This window comes from Choloepus didactylus, chromosome 3 (genome assembly GCF_015220235.1).
Source record: "Choloepus didactylus isolate mChoDid1 chromosome 3, mChoDid1.pri, whole genome shotgun sequence".
NCBI classification, from domain to species: domain Eukaryota; kingdom Metazoa; phylum Chordata; class Mammalia; order Pilosa; family Megalonychidae; genus Choloepus; species Choloepus didactylus.
The window spans coordinates 45906953-45924317 of NC_051309.1; the positions used below are offsets into that span (position 1 = coordinate 45906953).

A 17365-nucleotide genomic window follows, 5' to 3' on the forward strand; every position below is an offset into this window, starting at 1 on the left:
AGATCACCCGCCAAGGTGACTTAGAGAGAGAAGGCCACATCTGAGCAACAAAGAGGCACTCAGGGGGAGACTCTTAGGCACAATTATAAGCAGGGTTAGCCTGTCCTTGCAGCAACAAGCTTCATAGGGGCAGCCCCAAGACAGAGGGCTCAGCACATCAAGCCGTCAGTCCCCAATGTTTGTGAGAACATCAGCAATAATCCAGGTGAGGAAGTCCAACACCTCTGCATCCTCCCCCAGCTCTTCAGGGGGGCCCTGAATATATATTTTTATTTTCCACTCAAATTACTTTAGGATGTGTTGCTATTTCATTCTAATTTATACAGACCTACCATAGCTCACTTCCTATACAAAGTTCCATGTAATTGTAGTGTTTGAACCAACTGACTGTTATTCTCTATTTCTTAATAGTAGCCATTTGAGTGGGTGTGAGGTGGTATCTTGTGGTTTTGATTTGCATTTCCCTAAAGGCTAATGATGTTGAACATCTTTTAAGTTGTTTATTGGACATCTGTATATCTTTGGAGAAATGTCAAGTCCTTTGCCCATTTTAAAATGGAATGGTTTGTCTCCTTGTTGCTGAGCTATAGGAGTTCTTTACATATTCTGGATATTAAATAGTTAAAAATATATGTTTTCCAAATATTTTCTTCCATTCTGTTGGTTGTAGTTGAGTGATAAAAAATTTAAGAGGAAAACCAGTTTAGATTCTTTGTTAAGAACAAAGAATTGAAGTGTGTATAAGTTTTTAAATCAGACTAAAACCATCGGCTTTGGTGTAAAAACGAACTGTCTCGGTGAATTTTCTCTCTTAAGGATCTCTGACTTTCATCTAGTACTTTGGCATGAGACTAAGGCTCCCCGAAACTACTGTCTTACCTTATTCCTCCCTAAGGTCAGGAACTAATTCTAAAAAACACATATAGAAGGGGGAAAATTGAAAGTCATTTAAAAAGCAGCAGGCAGATTTAAAAACCAAAACTAAAACCCCCAAACCGTGGAAGATCACCACAGGGAAGACGCAATTTTGGTGCCCTGTTTCAAAAAGAGTAAGAATATATGTTGATGCTATTAAATTGTAATTTGATTTAGTGTTAGGAAATTTATACAAGTGATACAATTAGAAATTATGAGGAAGAGAACAATAAAGTGATAGCATCTGTTTCTGTTAAAAGGAACAGGTTGAGTGTTTTTCACATTTTCCCACATTTGAGTGGTGGAAGGTCAGAATGCATTAAAGACTCTTGCTCATTTGAAGATGATATCTTTCAAGCAAGATCTAACATGAATGGATTCTATTCTGATCTTCCTGAATGAAGGAAAAACAACAACAACAATCTCTAGGCTATTAGAGAAACTTGGCTTGCCAAATGGACACAGGTAATGGTGATCACCTGGTTCTGATACATAGGAATGCACAGTGATGGACTAACATTTAAACCTCTCTTTTAAACCTCTCCTTCCATCGTGTGACCACACCCTGAAACTAGCTGGAAACCCTTCCCAGCAGTGCTCTGCAGAGCCAATACCGATTGATTCTCAGTCTTACCCCATTCTCCCCATAATCTAACCTCCAGCAAGATCCACTGCAGCATTCATTTTTCTTATCAACCTTTCTTCTCCTCCTTCCTTTGCCTTCATTTTTATTTAAAATATTAGATAAGGAGAAGATGGATGCAAAGGAAATTAAGTGCTCAGAATGGTGTCAGGGTTGGTATAACACAGAAAACATTACAGTTTTTATTTTCCCTCCAACTTTAAGCCCTCTTTAGTTTTCAGCAAAATTGAGGCTTAAACATAGTCCCAGTCTTGGTGGGCCTGGAGAATAAAGCTAAATATGTATACAAACACTCACAAGTGTGTATGTGTGTCTGTGAGTGTAATTTATATGTGTATTAGTTAGGAATGCTTTTGACTGCATGTAATAGATAAGTCTGACTAATGGCTTAAACAAAGGTTTAGTTTTCCCTCACTTAAATAATACTGAATTAGGCTGCTCAGGTATTAAGTAGTGGCTCAGCCATATTACAACCCATTCTCCTGGTCTCTCAATGTCTCAAGTTGGCTGTTACTATTATAGCTGTAAAAGCCATGTTCAAGGCAAGAAGAAGATAATAAAACTGTATATGTCTCTTATTTGAAAAGCAAGTGTTTCCCAAAGCCCCCAGCATATTTCTTATTATGGCCAACTGGCCAGATTGTGCTACATGTTTACCCCAGCAATGAGTATTTAGCTTTCCTAGTCTCTATAGTAGACATGGCAAGGGAAAAGGAGGTTGGGAATGGGTGTTGAATTAGTCACCCAACAGTGATATACCATGCAACAATTGCAGACAAATGGACATGCATACATCTCCTACCATCTTGCTCAGTGAAACTCAGCTAGTACTTTAAGGCCAAATTCAGAATTTTTGCTCCTTTGAAGTGTTCTCTTACTGTTTAAAACATGCTTTTCCCCTCTGCTGTGCTCCAGTTGCACTTTGCTCACCTTTGCACATCTTAAATGTCTTCATATTAGGATTAGTTGTTTAAATGTATGAATCTAGCAGATGTGTCTTCACGTTGTGTTCATATTTATATCTCCAGAGCATTGACAGTGAACATTCAGAGTGTGTGCTGTGAGAACTAACACCAAAAAAAATTAATTCAAATTTTATAAAATAATGCTGCAATCTTTCTTTCCAATATATTCCAAAATCACTGTACAGCTATTAAATACATTTGATGCATGCCAGCTTAAAATACAATATATAAAACAGGAAGGCAAATTTCCTTCTTTAAGGAGATAGTATTATTTTATTATCTTTAATGAGGAGTTTTGAAATCTTTCATAACCTGATGAATAATTATCATCAAGAAGTTCAAGAATGAAAAGGAAGAACAGTTCAGCATTGACATGCCGACATCATAATTGCTGTATTTCAACATTTAGACAATGATCTAATCAACTCTTTAAACTACTTTTAGGACATTTGCAACTAAATCATTCTGGCCCACATCCCAGTTAGGATCAGCATCTAGCTGTGTTCAAATATCAAATATTCTAAAAAAGTTATGATGCAGTTCTTTAATGATCACAGGGATAATTCATTGAGTAATACAAGTCCTCAAAATTTTCTAAATTAAAAAAAATTCTACATAATCTGCTTGACAAAACACTTAGAACACTGTGAGAGCTGAGACTTGGAACACGTTCATTAGAAATACATAAACAAACATGGCTGTATAGTTGTTAGCACTACTCTAAGGGAAGAAATGAACTCAAGGTATACAGGTATGCATTACGATGCACAAATCTAATACAAATAAAATGACTTCAGTGGGAGATCATATTGAAAATATAATTGAAAGAATGAAAGCATCTGGTTTGACACAGGTAAAAGGGAAACAGACTTCAAACCAGAAAATAAATAAATAAATAAAGGACTGCAGGGGTAGAGCCAGCAAGGCATCTGCTAAGGAAAGTTACAAGTAGCTTTACATGGAGTGTGTTGGTGGTTACGACAACAGGGAATTTCTAAAAAGGGTGAAAAAACATTTCTGAATATTAAGCAAAATTGTAGTGGGTCTACTTTGATTCCTATAAAGGAAATGCTCTGCCCCAAGTCTGTTAATTTTCCCTTTATCCAAAGAGCTCTTTGAGTGCAGCACTTATTAATTCCAGTGGAAGGCTCTACCAACTCCTTTCCTTTTTCCCTGGTATCATTTATTGTGAGATTAGGATCTTAAGTGATAAGCTGTTCTGTCTCTGTAAATTAATATCTTTGGCTACAGTTTACAATTTCATAGTGATCGTTAGAAAAAAAGACTTGAACTTTGCAGGCTTTTCCTGATCATGACACAAGAGTGTTTAGACCGTAATCAGTTTCTTCCCAAATATGTGTGCCTTATACAGATGGCCACTAATGGGCACTATGGGAATTAGATATTTAGCAAGTGCTGAAACATGATAAAATTCCCATGGCATTTATGGAATTAAAAAAAAAAAAAATCCCAAATGCTAATTTTACTTTCAAAATATCACTGTGCCAAAAGTTATGAAGGTTTCAGGTTGACAATTCTTTGACATAATATAGATTTAGTTATCACTGAAAAATCATGAAATAATATTTATTCACCCAGTAAAGTCCCCAGTAATCTTATTTTCTCTTTCAGATATTCATAATGCTGGCAGAATTTTTTAAAACTGCATATTAAATGTAAAATTTCTACCCTAGTGAAGATAAAAAACAGCTTCATGGACACTATTCAACAAATTATATGGCAAAATATGCCATGAAAACCTTAGAAATTATGTTTTTCCCAATACAGGTATATTTTTGTAAATATCAGAGCCTCAAAATGACAGATTTCCATATTAGTAAATATTTTGTAAGTCTTAGATCAGTTATTTTTTAAAAATTGTAGTATGTTCCTAAGCAAGAAAAAAATACATAAGAAACGCATAGCAAGTTGGCTTCAGATTACAATGCGGGCTACTTGGCAAGTTTCTTTAAAGGCAAATAAATAAAGAAAAATTTTCCCACTGTAATAAATATGGATTGAAAATGTGTAAAATATATTAACCTTTATTTCAATATGAAATAAAATTGTGACCAGGAGGATGAAGATTAAGAAGCAACTAACATTTCCTGAACACAGGACACCTGATATTGCCAAATGCTTTACATTTATTAATCTAGTTAAGAGCTTTGGAGAGTAAAGTAAATTGACCAAGGTCAAAAAGAGATAGAGCTGAACTATGATGACAAGAACAAGGTACCAAGAATCAAGAAAAACCAAAAGGAAGTGAATGGAAAGTAAAAGTGGATTAAATAAATGTTAGAAATGTCTTCTGATCATTAGGTTTTTAATCTTTGTCTCTATCCTTCAGTCTTCAATAACACTTTGTTTCCATGAATAGGTTTCAGCCTCAGCCATGAGCCATTCCTGATAGGTATACCCATTTTCCTGTTTCTACCTGCAGGTCCCAGTGATTCATATTTCAGGAATGGTTTCTTTCCCAGCATGCCTGCCTGCAATCATTCATTCATTTACAAATTCACACTGAGTATGTAGTTCTGGGCAGCCTGCTGGGGATACAAAGAGCCCTTCCTAAAATTTATATTTCAGTATGCATCATTAGAGACTCTTTTTTGGACTCCTCCTGCCTTGGCTTCTGATTGTATCACCTTGCCTTTTACTGCTATCTGCTTCTCCTAGCTTCTTCCCGGCTGCTGTCATCAAGCCCCAAGTAATAAGCCTCTTAATTGTAATAGAGAATTACCATCAGAGAGAAACAGCCCCTCCACACCAAAATAATTACATTACTTTATGTTATACATTATCTTAAAATTAAACACAAACTTTTACAGGAGCACAAAGGATAAGCAAGGGAAAAGGCATCTTAGTCTGTGTGGCTCAAAAACCAAAAAAAAAAAAAAAAAAAAAAAAAAAAAACCATCCAAGAGTCAACACATGACTTAGATCTTAAATGATGAATCTGAGTTAGCCAGACAATCGGGAGAGGTGGGCAGGGCTTGGGAGAGGGAATTCCAAACAGAAAAAATCACATATGCTAAGACAGGGGTATGAGAAAGCCTGAGTTTGAGAAGTTGCAATGTAGTCAATATGGAAACAATAAATGAAGTGAGGTGTGGCGGTGAGGAAGATGAGGCTGGAAAAACTGGAAGGGAACAGAATTCAAAGGGTCTGTGTGTTATGCTCAGGATTCCAAAGACAAAGGGCATCCGGTGAAGCATTTTATTAGGGGAGAGGCAGGTCAGAGTCACAGTTCAGAAAGTTCACAGGTGACCCATAGGGGATGGGATGGAAGAACAGAGAATGCAAGACCAGTGAAGAGGCTACTGCAGTCTTCAGTCTTCTTCAGCTTTAAAATATGGATGTGCTAACGGCTACGGGATTCACAGAGTCATTCCAAAACGCTGGCTCTCCAGGATCTCCAGGGATCTTCTCTGCTCTGCATTCCACTGGGAATCATTCACTCTTGTACTTTCTCTCCTTGACAACTTTTAGCACACAAAGATGGGGTTTTATTTAAAGAAGAGAACCTCATATCTCCTTTCCTTTCTGATCAAGCCCAGCTTCGTATTAAGACTAAGAGCAACAAACTTTGGCATGGCTCATTTGCCTGGTTCTGGAGAAATCACATGCTCGATTTTATTTTATTCTTTGACAAGGCCAAGGTTTTAACTTGCTGCTTTTTGAACCACAGAAATGACATCTGAACTCTCAAAAAGTCAAGAGCTTGGCAAATAAAACCAGAATTCTCACACACAAACACAAGCTGAAGGGAATGAGGATTTGAGAGGCACTTGGGTGTAGCTTGCAAAAACAACACATCCATCTTATCTGAGTGAGAAGACAGCAATATGCAGTGTGGAAAGTCCACCAGGAAGCATTTGTAATAAGGAATCTATCATGCCAGATAGGAGGAATGGGTTGGAGATCTAAAGAAAGCATAAATACTTTAAATAAGAAGATCCTAAAGAGCAGTTGAGGAAAATCATGAAAAATGCATTTCACCTTACAAAATAAATTTCTAAGGAAAACAGAGTACATTACATTACATAGAGTACATAGACGCTGCCTGACACTAATTAGATGTGTCCTGAACATGCCAATGCCTCCCTGCCCCAAGTATGTACTCAGAGACTATACAACTAAACAGTTGGTGACGTTCTATTATTCCAAGTCTCCAACATTTGATGGACATTCTTGCTTTCTTCTAAACCAAGTTAGCAGTAAAACATACTGATTATTAATATGGGATTTGGAATTAAGGCAGAACTGGGGCGTCAATCCCTGCTCTGCCAACCACCAGATACGTGTCCTTCAGCAAGTAGCTTAACTTACCTCAGAATCAATTTCCATATCAACATAAAGCTAGTGATACTGATTTAACGGGATCTGTTCTGAGTATGAAATTAGATCAGTCATCTCAAATTTTTTTGAGTATTGTATTAGGAAAAAAAATTAAACCTCTTTCTATGGCATTATAGTTTTGTAGAACATACGTGTTCTAATATTAATAAATTATGCACATTATAAAATCTCCAGAGATTAGACAAAACATAAATAGAAACGAAAGTTCCAAAATTTTCTTCCTCACTCCAATGTATTATCTTGTGTATCCCACTTTAGAGCCCCTTGGACTAAATAATAAGGGTAAAGGGCTTAGCAGTGCTTGCAGCTTAGTAAATGCTCCCCAAAGTGGCACATTTTATTAGTAGATGACCTAACAGCAAATGTTCTTAAGCAAGTAGTGTACAGGAAACTACTGAAATTTTAACCACAAAATCAGCAAGATCATGTAAATTTTCATCTAGTTTTTAGTACAAATGCAAGTGGTAATTGCAGCTACTAAGAATAGAAGTTGCAGTTTCATCTGAAAGAGCCTTCCATTCTAATACAAGTTCCTATGAACTTGGCAGTCATAAATGTTCAAGAAAAGTAGTGTTTTCTATTAAGTTTTATATTTCTCTAGGAATCTTCTAAACCTCATTGCCACATGTTGCAGAGAGAGCAAAACGGTTGTATTTAGTCACACTGAGTGTAATGGTTGGTCTGTATTATACCACATCAAGGCAATCTTTAAAAATCTCAGAAATATCAACACTATTTTGAGGAGGAGTACAGGAAATAATGTTAAAAAAAGGTGTTCTTAAAATTCTTGGTTAATAAAAAGGGTTATTAAGCCAGTCAGCACCGTACATGTACCTACAAACCAGCTAGCTTTTTATTCTAGGCCCTTTCAGAATTGGGTTTTTAAATTTCCAAGTGACTCAGTTTAGATACTTTATGATTTTAATGTACAAGGTACAGATGCATTTTGCATGAATCTCATCAATGTTGTGCCCTTTCAGGAAACAGTAGTTTTGGGTTCTTGTAAGAGTAAGATGCTGGAAGATACTCACTCAATAAAGATTTACAGAGCACCTACCATATGCCAAGATCCAAGCTACGTATTTAATGCTGCCATTTTTTAAAAACCTTTAACTGAAATAACATATTTAACTTTTATTTTGAAATAATTTCAAACTTACAAGATAACTTTTAAAATAATAGAAAACCCATAGAGAACCCCAACATATCCACCTCTTCGCCAATACCCTGATCTACGAACTTTTAACAGTTTGCCATATTTGCCATATCGTTTTTCCTATCTATTTTCTTAATATTGAGAGTAGGTTGTATACATCATGCTCGTTTAACACTTAATAATTCCATGTACATTGCCTGAGATATGTTATCATTTTTAATATTCCTACTAATCCTGTGAGCTAGGTACTCATTTTGGAGATATGAAAACAGTTACAGAATTTAACTGTCCAAGGTTATAGGTATCAAGAGTAGGGACATTACCCCACATCTCCCTCTCTCCAAAGCCCGTGACTTTTCCCATTAAGTCAGACTGCTGTCAGGAGACCCTAATCTAGGAGGAGAGACAAATATGGAAACAGATAAACTACAGTTTATCCTGGCAGATGCCAATGGGACACAAGGGATGTTCCTTCTGTAGAAGACAAGGAGATTTCATCTCTGGGATCTGGAAAAGGCAGCACTTCCTTCAGCAGGGTCTGCCATACAGAGATAGGTAGGAAGGCCATCCCAGATTCAGGGAGCAGCAAATGCAAAGGCCCATTTTCATGAAAGGCTCATTCCCATGAAGCAATCAGGGGTGATGAAAGTTCTGGGGTTCAGTGAGGGGGTGAGAAGGACTAGAGGGTGAATGGGAAGTGAGAAGGTGGGAAAAGTAGGGCTGAGATTAGATTTCAAAGCCCTGTATGTCCCGCATGTCGTCTCTGTAAGTGATGGAGAGCCTCCCAAGGTTTTAGAGCAGAGACATGCAGGAACCATGTTTGTTTCTAGGAAGAATAGGAAAGACTGTATGCATTAAGAAGAGGTGGGAGGTAGGAAGTCAGGCTTCCATTCTGGCCCCACTCCAGGCTCACCAACCTAGTTGGCACTCCAGCTGCCTTTCCACCCCTCCTCACTTCTCTGGCCTCAGGGCTTTTGCATATGTTGTAAGCTAGACCCGGCCTGCTCTTCTTTCCCTCCGTCTCCTACTCATTGAATTTGCAGCTGAAGTATCAACTCCTCTTCTGAGCTCCCTAGTAAAGGAAGAGTGCCCATCCCTCCCCAGTCATTGCCTTACTGTGGTCACACCCCGAGTGCCTTATCTCATGCCCAGGGCACTAAATGCTGCCTGGAATTATATTTCTTGTTTACAAGTTTACTGCCTATCTTCCACTACTAACACAAAGGCAGGGATTTTTTTTTTTCTCTTTCTTTGCTGCTGTGTTCTGGGGCCCAGAGCACAGCCTGCCATGCAGTAGAGTTCAACATGTGCTGCTAAGTATTTCCAACCATATCCATTTGCATTTATACATTAAAGTAACTTTGAAGACAGGTTTTAAAATTGATGAGTCTAAACTTCTAAAGAATTCATTCTGTAAATTTATTAACTCCTTTTCTAACATGTTCCTAAATGACTTCCATAGTGCCATCACCTTTGATGTTAGCGTCCTGGATGTGCAGAAAGCATGAACTATATCAGCAATAGTGGCCAGGATTTCATTAAGCGAGTACTTACTAAGCTCCAGCATCTAAATAAATTATTTGAGTCATTCATTTATTCATCAAATATTTATTGAGTTATTCCCATGGGCCAGACAGGCACTGGTAATACAGTGATGAATGATAAAATATGGTCCCTACTCTCATAATGCTTCAATCTAGTGAAGGGTGTACATTAATCACACATTATCAAGTGCTTGTCAAATACAATATGCCTATGTGATTCGAAGGAAAGCTAGGTGATGACAGAATTACATCTTTCTGATTACTCTTAAGTAATCAGAAAGAGTTCTTAAAGAGTAATCAGTGACCCATAATCTATAAAAAAAATTTAACAGATAAAAGCATTATTTAAGTTTTAATTAAAAAAAAAATATTTCCCAATCCATGCCTCATAAAAAAAGAACAATTTTATCACCAGGGGAATGCCGCTTCAAATCACTGCCCAATCTGGATACGTACTATACCTCACATTGTTTTCTGTTTTTCTGCAATGCCCAAGATAATTTACCTTTGTAAACATTAGAAGCTATTAATAGGCAATCTACACAATGCTAAAGATATATTTTTCTATTGAAGCAAGTGAAATGAACAATTCTCAAAAACTATATTTACCATGAGGGCTCACCTTCACACTTTAACCAATTATTTAATTATAAAATCTTCTCTGTTATGTATGATCACAGCCATCTGTATTTTATTAATTTTCAAAGGAATTCAGCATGGCACGAATATAATGCAGAAAATAACTTATGTGTTTTAGAAATATGTTAGAATAAAAGTAAAGTGGCAGATTAAAAAGGTGAAAAATTTCTGAGAAACCACTGCTAATGAGATATTAAAGCTTTGTTATTCTGTTACCTATTTACAATCTTTTCCTATCCAAATACAAATGAATTTTTAAAATAATCTGATTTTTAAAAGATATAGACCAATACTAGCAGTGGTTTCATAATTTAAAGTTATGAGGCCAAATATGTTTGTTGTCTTTGAAAAGAATGAGGTTAAGAAAGGTAAAACAGGTCAAGTAGTTTGTCATCTGAAAGAATGAGACAACTGTAAATTCTCTCAAGTGGTAATGAAGAGGGATTGCAAGGTGTTACTGTCCACAATACCCAAGGCAAAGCTGTAATTCTCCTCCTAAAATTGGGTCAAGACAACTGAAGCATCTGATATGATTCTAATAACCCCTTCGGTGTTTACGTGAACTTTTTTGTTCCTGAACAAGTTAGGCACCCCTAGTAATACATATCTCCTCTTAGCTTATATTTAGTAAAAGAATAAAGACGCTTCAGTAACTGATTCTTGAACCTACTATAGCCTTAAATATATTTTAATATCCTGAAAAGTTTACCATAAGACTATAAGTGTTCGAGTTCACACCAAACAATTCTGTAGCAGAGATGATGATTATATCTTACAGATGAATTTAAAAGCCCAATTCCTCTCCTCTAATAATGATTGTTAATGAGGATGACAATAACCGAGAACTATTTCAAACCCCAGGTAGAAAACTAACAAAGCACTGCATCAAGGGACAGATATCAGCATCTTCTTAGAATCTTCTTGGCATATGTGAATACTTTTTCAACTTATGCTAGGAGTTATAGCTCCCAAAGGAATAATGCTTTAATTAAATTTTAAAAACTGAATTATGGGTTGGAACAAACATTGGAGGGATAAGATAGAGAGCAAAGTTTAAAAGTACAACCTTAATCATTTTGTAAAATTTTCATTCATTTTGTAACATATTAAAAACATTCTTGTTTGCAGGAAAAGCTCTACAAATCTTTCAAATTTTGAATATCTTTAATATAATACAGTCTCATGGATTAATGTGTCAAGGGCATTTTGTATCATTAATTCAAATGTTCAGAAACATATTTCATGTAACCACAATGTTCTGATCTTCTGTTGACAAGTGAGGGTAAATGTCAATAGTCATGCTACAACATACATTTTCTAAAACACACACATATGTAATATTATACAGTTTTCAAACTGCTCAGTGCAGCTCCAGAGTTGTTCAGATCCCCTCACTGACCACCAGGATGGCAAGACGGAGGGGGTGGGGAGAGCTAATTAGGGGCAACTTCCTACTCCCTCTACTCTTAAACCAGAGCAGCTCTGCTTTTACCAGTTACATATTATGATCCAGGCAAGATTTTGTTTGGAAAATGGGCTCTGCTCTAACAAAATACACCAGACTTGAAAACCACTCTCAGTTTAAAAATTCACCATCTTCTATGCCAAGTCCAGTATTATTACGTCTACATAAAAAATTGATTCCAACCACATAAAAATAGATCACATAATCAATATGTCTAAGATAACACAGCAAAGTAAAAAGCAGAAATGGCTGAACCCTAAGACTGTGGCAGCTAAACTGAAAGCCAGGGTGATACTGGACCCTGAGCTGGGTCCAGGATCGTGGTCAGACAAGCTGATGGTGCCTGACCACGCTGGTTTCAATGGCAGTAACCCAGACTTCTAGTTAACACTAATCCCAGGTGATTTTAACAAAAACAAAAACAAAAAACAAACCCAAAAAACAAAAACACAAACACACACACACACACACACACACACACACACACACACACACACACACGAAAAGCTCAGACCAAGAAAGAAGTGCTATCACCCTGGCTGTAGATATATCAAAAACCCCTGAAGTCCTCAAATTATCAGGCTAGGAGAAGTGTTTTCAGGAAAATCACTCTCCGTCTCAGAGATCACTGTGTCATTATTGCCCATCCTTCTCCCTGAAAAGCCCTTCTGTCCTCCTCTACCTGGTAAAGTAATCTTTTGAGGCCCATTTCAAAAGTTACCACTTCTCTGAAAACTTCCTTAGGGCCAAGTTCGTGGGTCCTTCTGTTCCTCACTTAAGGAATCTGTTCAGACCATGACACCCAGTGGGCCTTTTTTGCTTGTGCAGCCCCAATAACTAGCATGTAAAGCTACTCAGTGAGAGTCTATTAAATGAATAACTGAGTGAAACTCCAGTTTCAGGGGCAGGGATGGTATTGTGGGTTGAATTGCATGCCCCCTAAAAGATGTGCTGATGTTATTTGGAAACAGAGGCTTTGCGGATGTACTCAAGTTAAGATGAAGTCACAGTGGTTTAGGGTGGGCCCTAAATCCAATGACTATTGTCCTCATAGGAAGGCCATGCCTCACACAGGGGCACGAAGGAGAACACAGGCCGAGGAATACGGAGAATCACCAGCAACCACCAGGAGCCAGGAGAGAGGCAAGGAACGGTTCATGCCTCAGAGTCCGCAGAAGGAACCACATCTGCCCACACCTTGATGTTGGACATCCAGCCTCCAGAACTGTGAGAGGCCACATTCCCGTCATTTTAAGCTACCCAGTTTGTAGTAATTTGTTTCAGTAACCTTAGAAACTAATATAGATGGATATAGAAAGCCAGTTATTTAGAATGAGCTGGCTGAGCAAGAGATCTCTTTACTTTTCTGGGTCTTAGAAGTTTCAACAAAAGTTAGAGAGCATGGCCTATCATAAAGTAAAGATGAATGAGCTATAACTTCTCTTTTTCATTTATTTTAGGTAAGAGGGAATCATAACGGAGGTGTCTGCATTTGGAACCTAAAAAATATACATATACTTTCACTGGATTTCCACAAGGCAACTTAAATTTCATTGTGACTCACTACTGCCATCTGCTGGAAAAAGGTTGATGTACTGCAGGGAAAGGAGTTACAAGACTTCACAGATATTTAAAAAAAACAAACCTGTTAAATGTAGAAAATCTAATCTATAAACTCTAGGACATTCAGATTAAGAATGCTAGGCACACTCTATATGCAATACCTCGAATATTTTTTACAGTGGGCTTCCACTGGAAGCAATTTTAATATATTTGGAATCCATTTTCAAATATATTTGTATTGACACTATATATTAATTCTATCTCATTAGATATGAGGGAAACAGCTACATTATATTCAGACTGGGTATAAAAGGAGACAAAAGCCATTTCCAAAGAGGGTAATTATATATTTATTTCTTGAGAAAGGAAGAAAAGCAAAAGTTTAAAAGTCAACACCATGAGTGCTTTATGACAGTATGTGTCTTTCGTTGGAAAGAGATTAAAGGAGATTATGGTCACAGCCTCAAATTATTTTTGCCACATAATACCTCTAAGAAAGAATCATATAAAAGTATGTTAGGAAGCGGCAAAAAAAAAAAAAAAAAGATTTAGTATGTTGAGCAATAAGCCCCCTGCTGTGAACACCTCTAAAATTGGGGGTGGGGAGCACCAAGTTGTAAAGTACCATATAAACTATCACAAATCTTCTTGGAAATATGCAGGATACAAAATTAAATTCAAGTATAAGGAGGTATGAGAAACCACCAGCTTTTAAAGCAATCACAATCTATTGAGGACATAGGAAAACAAAATCTAAGTAACATGTAGCGAGTGTAATCAACAGAGAAACCACCTGCAGTTGGAGCATGGCATTTCCCAGCAGTGTACAGGGGAAAGGGCAGATGAAGAGGGAAACGGGGTGATAATCCAGGGAGCTATCTGTAGCGCCGCTACCTTTAAAGATAGAAACACCATGGTTTGAGGAAGGAGGAAAGAAATGGCAGCTTTACTTACCTGGGCACAAGATCAAGTCAGCAGTGTGGCTAACAGGCAAGCTTGAGCATAGCTGAAGGAATTAAGTAATTGGGGAGTTATTTAATGGGAGGCTAAAGGTCATAATGAAGGTATCTGAGTGGTTAAGGGCATGAACTCTGGAGCCACAGGGGGAATTCTGGCTCATACTCTTACTAGCTGTTGTACTCTTGGTCAAGTTACTTAAGTGTCTCTGCTGCCTTGATTTCTCTGTCTATAAAATAGGGCGACTCCTACCTCAAAGGGATGTTGTGAGGATTAAATTGGTTAATAGATGTATGTCCTTTGAAGGGCATCTGGCATGTAGTAAGTAATACATAAAATGTTTGCCATTCTTATTTAAGGAAGCAACATGTTTTGCTGTTTATACAGTATCAATCATAGGGTAGCCATTGCTTTCTTGCTGAATAATTGTTTCCTTATTGTTAAAATGAGGATATTTATAGTTATGCACAGAAATGATATATGTTTAAGTGTAACACAGTGACTACTGGTCAGGTGTAAGTACTCAATTATTCACAACATTTATTATCAATTACAATATATTATATTCACAGCTATATCATGTAATTATTTTACATTATGTATTATACATATGTTTAAACTACATATGCAAGCATGTGCAAGTAACGTGTATAGGTATGCATTTGTGTGTATGTGCATGTATGTGTGTGTGGGTGCGTGTGTGTGTAGGAATGCTCTGTATTCTCAGTAATGCAGAGTAATGGAATATGTTGGCAAGGAGATTGCTAGCCTAACCTTGATCTAAAAATTGTGAAAACGGTGAAGATCTACACTCAATAATGCTGAAGTCCAAAGACTTTTCAGCAAAAACTTCAACCTGTATTAAGAGTTGTCAGTGGTTAAACAGACAATGAAAGGAAAGTCCACAGTAAGGAGCGTATCAAGAAATTTTGGTTTTTATTCCATTGGTCCCTTGAATAAAGATAGAAAATTCCCAGAAACAAATCTTCCGATACAATGAACAAAATAGTCTCCCACCTACCTTTTCAATTAACTCGTAACTCTCTTCGAGTTTGAGTAGCCTGTTCTGTACAGACGTTGATGCACGCTGATAGACTGCTCGCCACTCCTCAAAGTCGCTCTCTGAAATCTCAGCCACGGCAAAACATAATGTCCTCAACCCTGAAAAAGGTAGCATACACCACCACCAATACCAAATAAGATTGTATTCAGAAGTCTGAGGTTTCCATAATTATTTAACAACGTCTCATTCTGGAAAGACTCATAAAATTCAAATAATAGGCTGAAATTCATGACAAGGCCCTAGAATAGAATACATACTAAGGTTTCCCTAGTCTTTACAACTGGCACTCTGCTTTCATTTTCCAACCTTTCAAATTCATCCCCCAGACCTGGAGTGACTTTTCTAAAATCTTAATGCTAACAGGTTATTCCTTCACTTGAAATCTTCCAACAGTTCTCCAGGATGAAGTCCAAACCCCAAAGTATGGCTCATATACATTTTATCAACTGCCTTCAACCCCATTCCCTGTCATTCCCTTCCTACATACCAAGGGTCTTATATTCTTGCTTTGCACATACTGGTCACTCTTTCTCCTTACACTCCACCTCCCTCCAGTACCCACCTTTAATCTACTCTAAGATCTAGATTAATAATCATCTCTTTGAAGCCAGCTCTCCCCACGAGACCCCATAGGCTGAAATCCCAAAACACTCCTGTGTCGTGAACGAGTTTCATACTGTTTTTCTTGTGGTCTCTTATTGTCAATAAAAGCTCCTATGGGGTAAGGTCCTTGATTTCTTTATACCTTTAACTCAAGTACTTTGCGCTGGCTCTTAAGTGGACGGCTTGTCATAGTAGTTCACAGAAGCTTATGAAGGATAGAAGTGGGGGACCCTCGTGGGGAGTCTCTTGGGAAAGCCACCTTTCTCTTGCTGGGATATATGACTGTATTTAGCATTGCTCTTTACCACTGTAAATCTGTAGTATAAAGAGTTTAAGTATAGTTGAGGGATAGTGGCAAAAGAGAACAGCTTATCAGAAATGCCTTGGGAAAACAGTCAAAGATGATGTCTGACGTGGCCTACCCCCAGTGCTATCAATTTCATCACTTACTTGGAGACTATTCTCAGCCAGGAAAAAGTAAATGAACTGGAACAGTTAGGAGGAAAAGCATTTGTCAGCCACAGAAGGAAGCAGTTATCTAGGTTCACAAGAAGACATCCTCACTCAAGGTAACTGAACTCTTAGAATGACTATGACCAGATGCATGCCCTAAAGATCTCTAGTTGAATCAAACATGGCTGGGAGACTAGGTCAGAAGGAAGAAGCAAAAGGTAGACATATGGTAGTCAGAGGACTATACCTTCTATGAAAGGAGCAGAGTTGTCTATTGCCAGATCACTGAGCATGGAACTTAAAACTTTCAGGGCCATATTTGTAATGCTTTTCTTTTTTAGAAACTTGGCTGGAGAACTTAACTCCAGGCTGGCTATGTAGTAGAAGTGTCATTCAGCTCAGGGCCAGAGAGAATGGGGTGCAGGTGGGGACAAAGCCAGTTCAAATCTGTCTAGGAATTGGAGTATCTTTGTTTACCATCCAACCAGAGAGGAAAAAAGACAGTCCTCCCTCACACTCCCAAAAGAACCTGTGCTGTGTGCTGGGTAGGTTATACATGCCAGCCTGTCTGAGGCTGTGCCTTATGGAATCTGAACTCTAGGGACATGTGTGTTTCCAAGCTCCTGCATTTTGGAGGAAAATTGTGAGCGGGTTCTTTGTGGGCTTGCTTTCAAAAGCCTAGTACTTTAAAAAACATTCCTATCTTTTCCCAGCTTGGATTAGGAGGAAAAAAGATTTGATCAAAGGTCAGGCTTGGTGCCATAGACAACAGTTCTAGCTGAAGCAAAAGGGTGAAACCTTAGATGGAAGATTTAGATACAGCTCTGACCACCGTGATTAAGTTTAAAGGTAAGTCTCTACACATTCTTCTAAGAACTAACCATAGAACTTAACAACCCTCACTTACTTTCATCTAATGTAGATCATCCCACTTGACTATCTCCTGTTTTGTCTTCCAGGTCACATCATTTCAGGACAGAGACAATGCTAATTTTGTTCATGATGGATTTCCAGGCCTCACACAAAGTCTGGCATGT

At 37.7% G+C, this 17365-nt stretch overlaps 1 protein-coding gene across 5 annotated transcripts in view; it reads right to left on the reverse strand.

Moving 5' to 3' along the window:
* The window catches only part of ATP8A1 (ATPase phospholipid transporting 8A1), a 254190-nt gene that overhangs the window by 99122 nt on the left and 137703 nt on the right, over positions 1 to 17365 (reverse strand). For all 5 annotated transcript variants that reach the window (XM_037829701.1, XM_037829703.1, XM_037829702.1 and 2 more), the window contains one exon: positions 15231 to 15370. In XM_037829701.1, the coding sequence (XP_037685629.1) occupies positions 15231 to 15370 (140 nt within the window). The remainder of the gene's footprint in view (positions 1 to 15230; positions 15371 to 17365) is intronic.